The 16433-nt window shown below is 37.1% G+C and overlaps 3 protein-coding genes and 1 pseudogene across 3 annotated transcripts; 1 reads left to right on the forward strand and 3 right to left on the reverse strand.

Annotated features, from left to right (window-relative positions):
- On the forward strand, positions 1962 to 3395 carry LOC109130524 (annotated as a pseudogene).
- Positions 3682 to 6469, reverse strand: LOC104762396 (HIPL2 protein). The gene is made up of 7 exons (XM_010485675.2): positions 6304 to 6469; positions 6054 to 6217; positions 5205 to 5966; positions 4882 to 5095; positions 4609 to 4787; positions 4277 to 4515; positions 3682 to 4196 (listed from the first exon to the last, which is right to left on the reverse strand). The coding sequence occupies exons 1-7, from the start codon at positions 6395 to 6397 to the stop codon at positions 3779 to 3781; spliced, it is 2070 nt and encodes a 689-aa protein (XP_010483977.1). The 5' UTR covers positions 6398 to 6469; the 3' UTR covers positions 3682 to 3778.
- LOC104762397 (WW domain-binding protein 11) lies at positions 9307 to 12428 on the reverse strand. The gene is made up of 9 exons (XM_010485676.2): positions 12130 to 12428; positions 11640 to 11733; positions 11314 to 11399; positions 11152 to 11207; positions 10990 to 11041; positions 10831 to 10912; positions 10408 to 10730; positions 9780 to 10289; positions 9307 to 9685 (listed from the first exon to the last, which is right to left on the reverse strand). The coding sequence occupies exons 1-9, from the start codon at positions 12208 to 12210 to the stop codon at positions 9458 to 9460; spliced, it is 1512 nt and encodes a 503-aa protein (XP_010483978.1). The 5' UTR covers positions 12211 to 12428; the 3' UTR covers positions 9307 to 9457.
- LOC104762398 lies at positions 12534 to 15852 on the reverse strand. Its single transcript, XM_010485677.2, has 9 exons — positions 15423 to 15852; positions 15055 to 15149; positions 14751 to 14830; positions 14613 to 14654; positions 14386 to 14513; positions 13999 to 14179; positions 13550 to 13728; positions 13034 to 13258; positions 12534 to 12960 (listed from the first exon to the last, which is right to left on the reverse strand). The coding sequence occupies exons 1-9, from the start codon at positions 15773 to 15775 to the stop codon at positions 12657 to 12659; spliced, it is 1587 nt and encodes a 528-aa protein (XP_010483979.1). The 5' UTR covers positions 15776 to 15852; the 3' UTR covers positions 12534 to 12656.

The following is a 16433-nucleotide window of genomic DNA, read 5'->3' on the forward strand; positions in this document are numbered from 1 at the left end:
TTTATATTCCTTTCTTCATTTTTCTGTTAAAACGTTTTTAGTGTAGTCAGTCAAAAGATAAAAGCTAACGTAATTAACATCAAACTTCTAGTAACCAAGAAATTACCATAACTTAGTTCATAAATTCATGTTCTCTTTTTTTTTTTCTTTTTTTTGTAAACTAAAATGTTTTATTTAAGATTTAAATATAGAGTAACTAAAAATCTCGTCAAAAACCAAGAAGTGAAGGATGTGTTTAAAATTATTTTTTGTAAGATTGTTTATATTTATATTAGTAATCATCAATAAATAGATACATTGTGTATAAATTATTTTAAACAAGCAAACAAACAAAAAGTCTTTAGATGAAAACATTGGTGTTATGGTAAAAAGAAAAATAAAAGTTGGGTTTATTTGGTGATTGATATTCCAAAACTAAAGAACCAAATCAAGAATAGTTTAAAAATGGGAGCTGTAATTACACAAAGAGAATATCGATACTGCCCCAACTGAATTAGAACCGTTACCTTAATCTCTCTGTCTCTCTTCTCCATAGAAAAAATCAGAGCTCTCATCTCTCATCTCTCATCTCTCTCTCCGATTCTCCGACTCAACAGGAGAACATCACTGAGAAGAGAAGATTTCTTGGCTTGAATAACTGTTTTTTTTCTATGTTTTAGATGTCAGAGGTCTGAAAGACACAGGTAAAAGGACTTTTGGATTTGGCTTTTGCATACATGTTTTAAAGTGATCCTTATAGGCTTTTTCACTGGAGAGTTTCAGCCTTTCAGGTCTAAGGTTAACTCAGAAACCGAGAAGAAGAATGCGAAATCAAGTTCTAAAATACAAACTAGGAACAAAAGTGTACTTATTCTCTTTTGTGTTCATCCATTACCAAATAGCTTTAGTTTCTTCATTACCACATAGTTTATGTTTTGGATTCCTTGCAGATAAAACTGGAACCTTCTTTAACATCTTTGCCCACAACTAAAACGCCACGGTGCCTAGATCTTAATGTATTTACAACTAGAAAGTTTATTTATTGTTCCTCATCAATTAACAGAATTTTCTGCGTTAGGCATTTCGTTTAAGAACATCACTGAGAGCAAAAGAACGCTCTTCAAATTTAAGTCTTAAATCCAACATAAGCAACAACTTGAAAAATCTTTGTTCTTCACATTTACTTAAATGATGTCTCATATTGCAGGCTAAAAACGATGCCATACAAGAGAATGATGCTACTAGCAAGTCCAGAACGTTAGTGAAATTGCTTTGAAACTCCATGAATAAACCTTTCCTAGCTAAAACGTTCTCACACACACTTTCTACAGGCTTAAGCGAACTGATTCCTCAAAAAGTAGGATAGCCAAAGAAAACCACAGCAGAAAGAAAAATTTCCCTCTAGACCCAAAGGTAATTCAACTTTCTTCCAAAAAACTTATCGAATTGTCCCTACTATGTATCATATTAACCAACTCCAAAATCTTCCTTTTCTTGACAGAGAGATCAAGCAAAAGAAGAACTCGGTGAGGCAACCCACTTAGACTATGGAAACCAGAGCTCCTGCAGGACAGATAGTAACAGGTACCTAAAAGCCAATCCTACTTTTAATCTTTTCAAAGCTCCAATAGTTCAAAACAAAACAGGCCATAATAGATATCAGACAGACAGACACCATTTTTTTTTTTTTTTTTTTAATAAAATGTAAAATTTATTCGAAAAAACTGTTTTACATCAAGTGCAGCCTAGATTTAAATGTTTGATAGTATGTCTGATTTGACATTTGAGAGACTAATTAAAACAAAAGGGCCTGACTCAATGCGTTGCTAGCCATAGTTCCATGCATCCAACGACTCTGTTGTCGTCTTGAAGGGATAGGAGGCGATTCCGAATTTGCCTATCCAGTCTTTTGACGAGGAGAGCTGGGGATATATCCAGTTCTCCATGTCGACGGTTGTTTCTTTCCCTCCAAATAGAATACAATGAAGCTTGAAATGTGTAGCGGACCAGAAACAGAGCAGCTTTCCCCCAAAGTGTTGTCTGTGAGCAGAGTCTGAATGGTGTCCCAGTCTGTGGTGAATTTTGTTCCTAGAAGTTTTGATGCGAGACCAGTCCAAACTTCAGCCGAAACCGAGCATGTAAAAAATAGGTGATTACGCGTTTCTTGTGACAGACAGACACCATTGATGATATAATTTCAACAGGAACCTGGATTTATGCCGGAAATTCGATTCACAGGTTGTTGCAAGAAACCTGATCAGTGATCACTGCATAATCTTCACCTTGAAGGTGTTCTTATCATGTTTATACATGTAATACACATACACATTCCTATGTCTATATATATGTAAACGTGTATACTTGTTTAAATATATGCATAGAGAAAGAGATTTTCTATTTTTTTTTTGTTGTAGGGACAATACTTATATAAGCTTTTAAATCAGAAGACCAAAGACTTTAACGAACTCGTGAACATGTTCTTGGGAGAAAACAAACATTAACTTCACATATCCCTCCTTTTCTTTCATATAACCTTTGTTCTTGTCTTAAATGCTTCCCATACCTTCTTTTCCCTTACCCAAAATACCTTCTTGTACTACCCTAAATTCACTGTAAAAAAACCATCATCCCTTCCAGAGTGTAACCTTACCAGCAGTCGATTCCAACATCTTTGCTCAAGAATACTACCGTAATACTGTCCTCTACTTTTTTGGACACGATCCTGTTCTTGATCAATACAAAGTAGTTTGCACTGTTGTAGTATCCCCAAAAAGATTTAGGATATTAACCTCAGAGCATTGGGTCTAATTCGTACTAGAACCTGGAAGTTCCTGGAAACGAATTGAGTTTGGTCAACCTCATCATCTTCCTACAAGAATAGGACTGTGCATCGATGGAGTTGTATATTATTTGGCTTCTACTTCTAAGGGTGGCGATATCGTTGTCAGTTTTGACGTTAGGTCTGAAAAGTTCAGTATAATCAAAGCACCTCCTCCTGTGGTGTCTTCATATGGTCAGTCTGTGGGATTTATAGAGTATGATGGAAAACCAGCTGTTTTTGATCATACCAATCTATCACAAAAGGGTTTGGTGGACTTATGGGTCTTGGAAGTTGCTGGAAGATGGTCGAGAACATCTTTGGTTTTGAAGCCTTGTCAGTTGCATTTGGTCAGTTGTAACAACATTGATTTTTTTACGGTAGAAGGTACAACTCAAGACGGAAAGGTTATCTTGTCACCATTCCTTTGATTTCCCCTTAGTACATTATTTATTATGATCTACAAAAGACTGATTTGAGCAAGGTTTGGATTAGAGGTATACCGGAACACTGGTTTCGTAAGCTTGTTAAGACCAGCTTATATTTATTTTTCCAGCATATGGATAAGTGTGAAAGCATACTGCACTTGGAAACTTGAATGCCAAGATCTTTTGAAGCTTATGATTAGAGTGAAAAGCATACTCGACTTGGAAACAATGCCAATATTATTATTTTCTTCCTAGCTTGATTATCAAGATTTAATTGTTGTTAACTTCAATAATAGTGTGTAATACAATGAAACTATTTTTTTTAATAATTTTATTTTACTTATGTTACCAGAAAAAGAATTAATCGTTGAATATATGTCCTCTTATTGTAATATTATACTTAGATTACGTTGTCAATCTTGGATGGATTCTTATTGGAAATTTTGATGAGTAATATTATATATGATCTCTTATAATATTATATATAAGCAATCAGTTTTTGAACAATATCAATAAGAACTGTTACAAAACAGAGTCTGAAACAATCATCGTACTAATCTAACACTGTTAGAAACAGCAAAAAGAACGACGACAATAACAAAAACACAGAGAAACAGAGCTTTCTTGCGGAAGAAGGTAAAAGCTGAGGAGATGGAGCAGCAGGGCTCTGTTTTCCAGCAGAAGCGGTAGTGTTTTCCTTGGAGCAAGCTAAGTTACAACGACTAGGACGGACAATTCGGTACACACCAGAGCTCGTGAGCAAATGTATGTCCTTGTTATTGTCTTGTCCAAAAGAGTAGATGTAACCAAGAGCAGGTCCTGAGCTAGCACCTCCTGGAGCCGCGGTACACTTCATAGGCGAATCCTTGCTGCAACTAAACGGTATTAGAGAGTCCGTGAAGTTTCCACTATCTTTTGGTGATTCGATCGCTGCCCACATTGCGTTTGCATAAAGATCTGCATACAAGTACCTGGAACAAAAGGGTTTGAGGATTTAGTGATTTAGGGCTTCAGATTTAGTGTTTATATATGGTTTAGTTTTTTGACTTACGTTCCATAAGAGCAAGGATCAGTGTTGGATCGATAGAAGTAACCTCCAATTATGGAAGCTGATCCTTCATGCTTGTTCACTTCAGAGTGGTTGTAACCGAGAATTGGGAATGTCAGGTTTGAGTCCGAGGAAACATTTCTTCCGAAAGGCGATAACGGTGAGAAAACATAAGGGCCTTCGTAAGTTCTCCAGCCATAGTTTCCACCCATTGTTATGATATCAACTTCTTCATATGTATCCTGTTACATTTTTTACACACAGCAATCTATTCATGAGAAACTCTGCATCATCACAGAGTTGGATGCGTGAGCCGTAAGAAAAGAAAAACAAACCTTTCCAACATCGGCGCACAAGAAGTAATCTGGTCTTTCGGAATCAAAGCTGCAACGCCATGGATTTCGTAGCCCTAAAGCCCAAATCTCAGGCTGCTCATTTTCATTTCCTTGGAAAGGATTGTTCTTTGGGATAGAGTAGTTTCCCCATAAACCAAGCTTAGAGATTTCAGATACGCCTGCAGAGTATCAATCACACAATAAATAAGAGTTAAAAAGACCAAATCAAAACTCCCAAATACAATGCTTTAGAGATCGATATCGCCACTTAACTTGGCATAACATCAACATCAAGCCTCAAGATTTTGCCAAGCAACGACTTCTTGTTCTGTGCAAAGTTGTGAGTATCTGAAACTCCTCCTCCGTCACCAGTCATGAGATACAAATAACCATCAGGTCCAAAGAGAATCTGACCACCGTGAGATGAAGAATACGGAAGTCCCATAGTGAAAATCCTCCTCACTGCAGAGGCTTTACCAATCTTTGCCTACACAATCATAAAAAGCAACAATCTCTTTTAGAATCTTGATCTCCAAGAAACTCAGGTTTTTTGTTGAAATCAAATCTTGAATATGTTTTAGGGTTTTGAAACTTACCGTTGGACTCGAGGAAGTACCGTTAGCAGTATACTCAGCCACAACGGTCTGATGACGACAAGGCTGCGCGCCATCGTCTTTAGGTAGCTTAGAAGGATCACAATTTACATCAGAATTGCAAGCACAACGACCAGAGCATCCAGGAGATTTAACCTTATCGCAGTTAAAAGACGCGAAAAACCTCCCGTTCTCTGCGAACTTAGGATGAAACGCCATCCCCATCATACCAAACTGCGTATCGAAACTGACTTGATCGGTAATATCAACAAAAGGACTCGATTCGTCAATTTCCATCGGTTTACCTGAATCTTGATCCGGTATTGTTCCTAACCAAATCTTACCAGGTTGGTTAGAGAAAAAGGCCCGGTTCGAACCATCAGGATGAGCAACCATGTTTAAGTAAGACCCGGTTGCTATCTTCTCAAGACATATTCCTTTAGGTGGCTTTACATCATCGCCAGTGTCTTTGTTAACCGGTTTACCATTGAAGCATTTGGTTATGTTGGTTTGAGATGATGATCCACCAAAGGCGGTACAGAATTCGGTTTGGGATTTCCAAAGATCGGTTAACGTCGATGAATTAGAGGAAGATGGAGGCGAAGTACCACCACCTAGTAGAGTGGGACTAAAGGGAGAAGAGACAATGGAGATGTTCTGACATGAATCCCATAGTTTTGAGCATAAGTCTTGTGAAGTTGAGTTGCATAGAATTGGGATTTCAGAATTATCATCAAACAGTTGTCCTGAGGACTGATCACATTTCTAAGGAAAAAAAAAATAACACTCAAGAAGTTCAGAATCAATAGCTTCAACCAGATCAATACTAGAGTGGATTTGATTTAGACTTACAGCACAGAGGATGGATTTGAGAAGGGAGGAACAGTTTGAATCGTCAGAGATGTTCATTGAGTTGAAGCGATTCTGCAATTGAAGATCATCTTTGGAAGTGCAGCAAGAACGTCCTGTGTAGGAATCGCAGAACTGGAGTGTCTCGTTGTTGTTGACTGGAGTCTCTGACAAGAAGACGAAAAAAAAAAAAAACCCATCAAAACGACATAAATAGACTCAAAACGACATTAAGACAGAGGACAGTACTTACTTGAATCAGAGCAAAGAGGATGAGAAGTTGTTGCAGAGAGTAGAATCAGAAGAAGGGAACAGAAGATAGTGATGGATTGATTCGTCTTTGCCATTATTGGAACTATACAACAACACAATTCTCTCTCTCTCTCTCTCTCTCTCTCTCTCTCAAAAGAGGAGACTCAAAGCTATATATGTGTGTGTAGGAGGACCATAGGAACATAGTTGTGTCTAAATACGAAATAGACGTTGAAATTTTTTTTTGTCAAAATATTAAAGAAAGCATATACATTAGGAGTGAAAAGAATTAATTCTTGGATAGGGTGAAACGGTTACGCTAATTTGTCTATCTCAAAATTATTAAAGTCGATTGGTTATATGAATTTGTCAACCCCCAATCCTTCTCGAAGTTTTGATTTTCGAAAATACTTTTGAATTTTGTATTTTTTTTTATAATAATTTAAAAGAAATATGACATAGTTTTCTAACTTATTTTATGATGGAAACTATATGAAGAAAACTACAAGCAATAAATCCATTAACAATCATATACATATATGTGCGAGTTTCTCTCTACTCTACTAGTAGTTCTCTCGATCAACTCAATTAATTGTTTTTTCTAGTTAAATGATTTTTTAAGCAACTCAGCCAAGCTCTTCTTATCAAAACCAGTAATAGGGTGTCGAGTCCGGGATGAGTTGGCGTTTATAGAATTCTCTAAACGCAAATATTTTCGTATACTAGTAAAGAGACCAAGGCTTAGACATTCAATCATTTAGATAGCCAACAGAGAACAATTTATGTCTTGTATTCGTATTTAAGTATGTTCTACGATCTTCTTTTTTTCCTTCATATCATGTCTATTGTATTGTATGATCTATTTCTTCTAGATTTGGGTATAAATGACTATATGACAGACTTAATTAATTAAATAATGGCCGTCCCCTTACGTATGTTAACCATGTTAATACTTTAGCATTACCTAACATGAACATTGGGGTCAATTTCGACATCCATGTGAACATTAATTTTACATCTTTTTACCTGATCACCAAATATTTATATCTTTTGTTAGGTTGCTTCGCATTTCCCCTTTTCTCACACGCTTTACAAAGTTTCTATTTATTTAAATGTCATACAAGACTCAACATTCCTTTTTCTATATTTCAAAAATCGCTTGTCATCTCTATTCTAGACGTCCAGTGATAAATAATTCTTAAGAGTGCTTTTTGCTAAATCGGATACATTGACCAGTTAGAAAATTTTATAATAGCAGATGAGAAAAACTGATTAAGTTTTGTCTGCCGACTTAAAAAATCTATAGTAATAAGGCATATACAATAGATACAAACGTACCAAAAGCTTTAAAAGTGAGATGATCGAACCATGAAAGACAACCGAATAACTTGAACAACCCACTACGACTATTATACTAAATAATTCATCGTTAACTTAGAGAGCCAACTATAAAGCTATAGTCTGAATATCAAAGCGGGCCATGTCGGAGCAGATTAAATCATGGTCCACAAATTTTAATTCTAATTTGCAGTCTCACTAGTTTTCTTGTTTTCTTAAAGATGATCTAGATGGGGGTAAATACTTAAGTATCCTGGAGCAAAATAAAAATGCAAATAAATGCCAACTGCCAATTGGATCTACTTGACGACATTTTCTCTTAATTACATTTCCTACTTCTCACTTACTTTATGAAAATTGAGTTTATTCAACGGCATGGACTTTAATTTCATTAATGAACCCATTTGACTTCTGAAACAGTCCACTTCTTTATCATGAATGAATGTATATATGTTAATTAGGTTACGATGAATTTCTAGAAGGTAAAAATGAGTTCCACTTGCTTTCTAGACAGTCTGAGGAAAATTAATCAGTTTATGTGAGTTTTAATGTGATCTATGTAATGCAAATCTTTCTTTATCTTCAATCAACAGTGATAGAATTACTGGACTACAATGCACTCATCAACCATGTCATTAGATAGGATAAATGATATGATCCATGCAGATGATGGAATAAAATGTTTAGTAAGAACAAGATAAAGTTTGTATGTTGTAATATTTTATAAAGGGGTTAACTCTCTAACAAAAACTTGTAAGGTTTTCATATTCATTTGTAAGTTCGTTGAGAAAAAATCGGCACCACTTTGGTTTATTAGAGATATTGATAGTTGCTTCCATGTGGATTTGCACATAGTGATTCCTCTCGTTCGGCGGCCAAAGTAAAACAAGACTTTTATATATATTAAATAGTGTAATGCGTTCTCAATGCATACATGTATGAATAAGAAAATAATGCAAAATGAAAGCACACATTTATGGTGTTAGGTGTTGAGATATTCCATATCAACTTTAACCTAGATAGAATCGTGTGGTTATATTCACACACTATTTATATATATCACTATCAAATGCAGATAAGATTTTGCTTTTTTCCTTTTTGACTAAAGGATACAATTTTTTAACTTTATTTTTTAAAAATACACAAACTCGACCACTTCCAAATTTTTGTCTCTCAACTGAAAAGTCTTTGTTGACCTAGGAAAAAAAAAATCGTACATCATCCATGACATGCTCATCCCGATTAGACTTTGTACATGTGTGTCTCAAAGTACAGGTTAAGGTATTGTCTGAAAACTGTAGTCAACAATAATAAAGCAAAATCTATGAGTATTATTTAGTTCTTTGGATAATTGGTTTCTTCTAAACCAAAAGATCTCGTAAATCTTATTGCCGCAGTGACAAGGAAGTAGGTTACACTAATTTTCAACCCAAAAACAGAAAAAGGTTGCACTAAATTCCAATGGCAAAATTCTAATGACAAAATAACAAAAACTCGAAACACAACGCACTAGTGTCCAAGAGTACCCTCCGAAAGGGGGAATTCGAATTCCATCAAATTATTGGTAAGAAATTTCAACCAATGGTCTCTTATTCCTTAAAATATGCCATAGCCTTTTCTACTTTAGAAAATGCTTTTCAACAATGTATTGCTCTAAACTCAAAAATATGCGTTATTTTTTCTTTTCTTTGTAACCGGTAATGTAGACAACTGTTAGCGAGTTAAGTTCATATAACAATCTTTTTACTTCTCCAATATTCTTAATCCAACAACACCAAAATAGCTTTGTTTGAAGACAAATAATAAGACCATTAAGTTTATCCATCAAGTGCTCCAAGAGCTTTCATGTCCTCTAAGAAAGCTGTGTAAGAATCATCAATGCTCTGTGGCTTTGAAGCTGCAGATGTCTTGGCTGACTCTACCTTCACAGGTGCAGCAGACGCAATAGCTCTTGGTCTAAAACCCAAGCTCGTGGTCATCGATGTCTTTGGCTTTGGTTTAGTCACAGCTAATGATTCTCTTTTGACTCGAACGGACGCAGGAACCTGCACAACAACAACAACAAATAAAGTATTTGATTTGATACAGAGAGTTCAAATGACACATACCAAAACGGTGTGGCCAATTCATGTAACTCACCATTGATGTAAGCTCAGGTGTGTGTTGGGCGAGTGGTCTCCGGACAACAGTAGGAGCAGCAGATTTCACATAAGATGGCTTGTTTGGTACATATGGTCTGATCATTGCTTGACCGTCTTGATAACTAGACGGCGGTGGTCCTGGTGGAAGCGGTGGTCTCACCATTGTAGGAGGTCCAGGCGGTGGGCCAAACGGTGGCCTTGGGATATGATGGATATGATGACCACCCAACATTCCAGGATGCATATCGAGCGGAGGCGGTGGAGGTGGAAAACGCATTCCTGGAGGCAGATGAACATCAGTTTGAAAACTAGTGAGTGAAGGAGCACCTCCTGCAAATGTTGATTGATGTTGCTGATGTAATGGTGGTGGTGGGGGTGGTGCAACCATCTTAGCATTTTGGAAACTACTCTCATTACATTCTGAAGGAACACTCTCTGATTCGTTGCTTGGAGGACCTGATGGAAGGCCAGGTGGTGGGGGAGGAGGGACTGAAGTTATATTAGCGTTCTGCACAATAAATACGAAAAAAATGTAATCAAATTTCAATCTTTTATCCATCTGATACACGAAAACACGTACATTGCACCAATTTAAGACAGCTATCAATAACAGAATGAGGTGTTACCTTGCGATTGTTGAAGGTTAGATCGGATGATTCAGGGAATCTACCATCATCTTCATTTCCACTTAGACCAGGAGGAAGAGGAGGACGAACCAAATCCTGCTCTTTTGGCGGTGGCCCCGGAGGTGGGGGTGGAAATAGTGGATGTGGCAAAGTAACGCCCGTAGTTGGTGGCAAAGAAGCAGCTAAAGTATTATTTCCATCCGGTAGAGGAGGGAGTGGGGGAAGCGGAGGAGGAGCAACTAGGACTGAATCTTCTGAATCGGTAATAGAAGACAATGCAGCACCACTAGATGAAGCAGCACCATCTGAGGAGATACTAGTCCCTGAACAACGTTTTAAAAAATCCTTTTTACGATTAAATAAAAGGAAGTAGGAAAAAGGAGTGTTTTGATTTGTAAGAAGCAGCATTAACAAAAGACATACCTATTGATGAATTATACATTGGTGGCTTTCCAGGGAGTGTTGCACCAGTTGGGTTCAACGTAGGGTGATAGTAAACAGAGTCCTGTCATAATATGCAGAAAAGTGAGAAGAGGTTTTTGAAATCAAGCAGGGGGAACAGAAAGAAAACAAACTAAGTACCTCTGGTTTTAAGTCCTCTTCGCCGGTTGCTCTTCGTTGAGGGGGTAGATGACTGCATAGAAGAGACAAACAGGTTATACATATATCTAACAGAAAGCCGATGACATCTTAACAATCAATATTTACAGAAAATGAAACTAACATGATAGAACAAGTAATTACCTGAACATAACAGAGGTTGTGGCCTCACCTTGCTCCTTCTTTTTCTCATCATATTCCTGTGAAAACAAAAGATACAAAAGAATAAGAAGACAACAAATACCAATAAGCTGGGAGTACGTGTAAGGGCCAAGGAAAAAAAAGCTAACTCTAGTAGAGAAATACCTTTCTCTTCTTGACCACCATTTTGAGAGTATCTTCAAGCTGTCTCTTTTTATGTTTTCTTGCTTTGTCCAAAGCACCTTCAGCCTCTACACCAATCAAAATATCAACTCTGTATTAGTTTGTATAGAGGCTACAATACTGGAAAAAGAAACTGTAAATTTCTTTTGGGGCTGTAGAGATACACACACGTGAAACCTGTAAGCCGAAAATTACTACGAAACTAAAAAAGACATAATTAATTCGAAGCTTGATCAAAACCCTCAACAGTAGCAACACAGAGCATATATAAAGTGAGATTTTTTTATAGAAGGAGAGCAAAAACTTACTTGACATATCAAGTTTCCTGATCTGTTCCTTGATCTGTTCAGGATCTTTCTTCAAAATTCCAACTTCTCTTACCTTCTGTCTCTCTTTCTTGTTCTGTAACCAAAAGATAAGTGTCAAATGGTAAGAACATAAGCCATAAATAGACACATACCAAACGAGTCTGAAATTTTGCTACTATCTTAGCTACAGCAAAGCTATTGACCTAAACGAGTCTGAGCATCCAAATATTAATTTCTCTAATGCTTAAACAACCAAAAAAAAAAGTATAATTTAGGATATAGAGTCCTCCACTTGAACGAAATGTTAAAATCACCAGCTATAAACCTGAACCTAATCGAAACCGAGAAAACAAAGCAATTTAAGCTGGATCTAAAACTCACAGAGCTACAAAAAAAAAAACAATTAATCCCAATTCGATTTCGTCAATAAGCACCAACAAAACAAAAAATGGGGACAAATTCAAAAATGGAGAAAAAAAAAAGCACTTACACGTTTAATTTCTCTCTTGCGTTGCTCCTTGCGAAAAGCATCAGTAGGGTTCATCACTTTCCCTCCTTTCGTCGTCTTCATATTTTGCCGCTTACCGTTCTTCAATCAATCTCCCACCGATTTAGAGATTTTGCTCTCACTAATTTCACAACACAGATCTTGTGCTAGGTTTATCTGAGTTTCTCTCCCACAAACTTAATTTGAAATTTCGTATCCACAAGACACAGATTCTAGTATTTTTCTTTCCTCCTCCTCGGCTCCTTCGTTTCCTCGATCTATTTCTATCTCGTCGATACGCTCTCAAACCAATCATTTCGTTTATTTTATTAACGATTTTATTTTGGTCGTTAATTCAATCTTGGGCCATTGTTGGATCTTTTACTTTATACTGAAAAAGCCCATTATTAACCAATCACATAGAACCAAATTGGAATTTAGACAACATATAATTTATACAACAAAATAGTAACTAGGCTTGCACAATTCATACAAAGTGTATGTTATATGACCCTCTAGGATATGCTTCGTTACTGGTCATCATCACCTCGACGTGACAACCGAGCGGAACCAGGTTTAGCCAAACCCGAGTAGTAATCTCCAACGTTTGCAACAAATAGAGGATCTCTCTCTTCAATCTTTAGCGGGTCATAACGTTTTGAACCATGATCGTTCCCTTCATCTGATTGCTCCAAGTCTTCTGTTAAATCTTCCATTGTTTTCTTCAGATTTGCCTTGCTCATCTGTGCTGCTTCTCCTGTTGAAATCCCTACCATTGTTATCTTTGGTAGGAAAGGACTTTCCAGCATTTCTCTATCTCTAGATTCCATATCCCTGTAAACCAAAACAATGCATGTTTTAAGATTATTACACTCTTCAGCAACGTTTTGAGAGCAATTTCTAGTACCTTTGATCTGATGAGCCCTTATGATGAGCGTGATCTTTTTTCGACACAGAGTGATTAAGCCAATCCCAAAAAGGAAACCAGAGATTTTGCTCTCTTTTTTCGTCTTCCCTTAGACTATCACCTTCTTCTACTCTTAGCAGTGATGCGGAAGTATCTGTTTCTACTGAATCACCAAGACATCTATTTGTTGATCCTGACGACGCTCTTTGGATAGAGAATGCACTCCTGAGAGCAACGAGAGAATAACTTTTAGTGTTGGTCTCTGTAAATCACATCAATTAGCACAGAACTATCGCAAAATTCTTTTATGTCAATCCTCAAATAACTTTCACTTTGAGACCATACACAACTGAAATTCTATGTCAAATGTCCAAACTTCACATTCTGCTTGAGCAAATTTCACAGTTTTTGGTGTCAATGTGACATAAAAATGCTTTTACTATGCATCTCGGAGACCAAATTACTAACATCTTTCATTAAACGACTTTAAAAATTATGAAACATGCAAGAGCATACCTTCTTTCAAAAGAATCAACCAAATAAGGTAACTTTGGCTGGATCCCCGTTGCTTTTCGAAACCATCTACTACCTAGAAGTACTCTGTCAACCGCATATAAGAGCTGAATCTCTGCAGCCTTTGCCACAACACTCAAAGGAATTCCGGAAGTGCCAATCTCCTCCATGGCTTCTTGAACCTACAGTTTGATTAACACGAGAACAAATACCATAAGTTTCTAGAACTCCAATACCAACCCCAAGAGATAACCCAAGAATAGCCATGATCAATACTTTCGTCTGCTAAAAACGACAAGCTACCAGGGATAAAGAAACATGATCTCTACCCACAGGAACCCAGCAGGATAATAGGCATAGCAACTGACAAATTCTACTCCGATTTTATCATAACAACTAACAAGAATCAATTGCGTTGACAAAAAAAAATAAAAATGGAATCACTTGTGTACCTCTGGTGGCTCTAGCATGCTATCTCCCATCTCTTCCATAACCTCTGATGCTAAGCTATCATCAACAACATCCCGTCGTCGTTGCACATGCCGGGTTTGTATTAAAGTATGGAAATGTTGATCTACGGACTCTTCAAGAATGTTATCTAGCACAGCTTTATCAAAGAAGTAAGGGGTATACCTGGTAAAGGTTAATAGAATTAGATACTAAAAACAATCCCAGGATTTTTCATGTAGAAGAAATTTTTTGCACAACTATCATATTAAACTGCAGCCAAGTCTACAAGAAAACTTAAAGGCCATGTGTTCAAATAGTACGACTTGGAGGGAGTTAATAAAACGGAGAGGATGCCAAATTCACATTGTTTTGCACTACTAAAAGCTCACCACTTAATCCCATCTGCAGTTGCAACAGCGATGTCCAAATTTTGAGCACCGAAAACAGGAACGCCATCCACCTTTTGTTTCCCACCATTTTGTGGCATAGACTTGAGAAGTTTATTGGCAGCCTTCACCTGCAAATCAGAAACCATTTGAGTTAGAAGTAGGTTACTAAATGGGAGCAAAGAAATGCCAGAAATGCATATCACACTAACGTGATTTACTGATTTTACCTGTCTCTCATTTGGAACAAACTGAAATAAGTGAGGCTTCTCCTGAGGAAAATGAAACAAAATTGATTCATTCAATCATACAATTCAGATGTAGACTATGTAGTATAAAACAGCATACTAGTTGCAATAGAGGCCTACCTTGAAATGCTCATATGCCAAATCAAGCCGACAAGCCCCAACTACTCCGCTTGGAATATTTAGTTTTTTAACATATGAAACTGAGAAAACAAACATCACGTCAGGAAAAGATCCAAACCCAAAATATCAAGTAGACAAACAAAATTTGAAGTTGTAGGCAATGACAGTGTTTTTAAATGCCTTCAGAATATTACAGCCTAATTCAGAACCAGAAAGCTCTAAAAGAATATACAGGCAAGTAGCACCTAGACTTTGTTACTGGATAAAAAACATAAAAAGCTTACAAAGAGAAGTGTCAATGCACCTGCATCACCAAGATCCATGAAAAAACGGAACACAGGGCCTTTCCTCTCGCTCTTAGTGATAGTTGAAAACATTTTCTTTAGCCACTCAGGTGTTCTGTATATGAGAAGAAAAACAAAATCAGAGTCTACAGATTAGTTCCACAAAATGGATGGATGTATTGACCTATCCCTGAATCATCAATATCTTGAAGCCACTGATTCAATCTAATAAACAAACAGTACATAGACCTAGAAAACTTGAGGTAATACTTGGAACCATGGTAAAGTACAAGAAAGGAACAATCTTAGCTCATGGGAACTGAATCGAACTTGAAATTTCGAGAGTGAGAGAAACAAATGGACGAAGAGGAAGAGTAATATAATAAACCTCTTGGAGATGAAAGGAATATCGAAGTGAGTAGAAACAGCCATAAGACCAGTCCCAGTAAGGTCACACATACTGAAGACCTGACCGACGAAGGCAGGTCCACCGCGTTTCCCGTCTGAGCTCAGAGACGATATCCTAACCGTTGAATTAAGGCCTGAGGATGATGTGCTCTTGACCGTCGATTCGAAAGAGGAGACATCGTCTGATACCGTGAATCTTAGTGGGAGGCATACACGAGACGGCGCCGTTTTGGGGGGGAAGAGAGGAATGATGGAGGAAGAGATTGAACTAACGGTGTTTTGGAGAAATTCGGCGGCGATGTTGCGGCGATTTTGTGTATCCGGCGAACCCATAGAAGTAATCCGATTGTTCGGTTCGGGCAGCTCTTTGCCTTGCCTTGTGCGCAGAAGAACGCAGAAGACTTTGTACTTTGTAGAAATAAAAACCAAAGTTTAAATTAAAAACGACAAATCTGTAATATCATCATCCAATCTAATCTAACCAGTGGATCCGTGAATACTATTTCGTGGGTTTTTATGCAAAAGCCCATCTTAAACGGCCCATAAATAACATCAGCCAGCGTTTAACGTATCTTTTTGGGACATCAAGCAACTTTACTTATTCAAAAAAACTCGATCATGTTCAATATTGAAAACATTTTTCTCTAGTTTTTCGTAATTTATTTTTTTACTTAAAAAGTTGTAACGTTTTATAGTTTTATTTACAATGTGACGTGAAAAATAGTTTCTTCTTTGTCCATAGAAACAATCTGTATTAACTTATTTTCACTTGAAGAACCACCATGTTGGGTCCTCCCATCGATGGAATTGTCAAATCTTGGTCGAAAGAGAGCACAACTACTAGACAATGACAGCAGTAAAGACTCACGGGGGTTGTGGCAAAGATCCATTGAATTACACGCCAAGTGGTCCACCAAACTCATCACTCATGTATAGACGAGGACCAGGTGATGGATGTGGAGATGCGACCGTAAGATAACGTTATGATTGC

This window comes from Camelina sativa, chromosome 18 (assembly GCF_000633955.1).
Source record: "Camelina sativa cultivar DH55 chromosome 18, Cs, whole genome shotgun sequence".
Taxonomy (NCBI): Eukaryota; Viridiplantae; Streptophyta; class Magnoliopsida; order Brassicales; family Brassicaceae; genus Camelina; species Camelina sativa.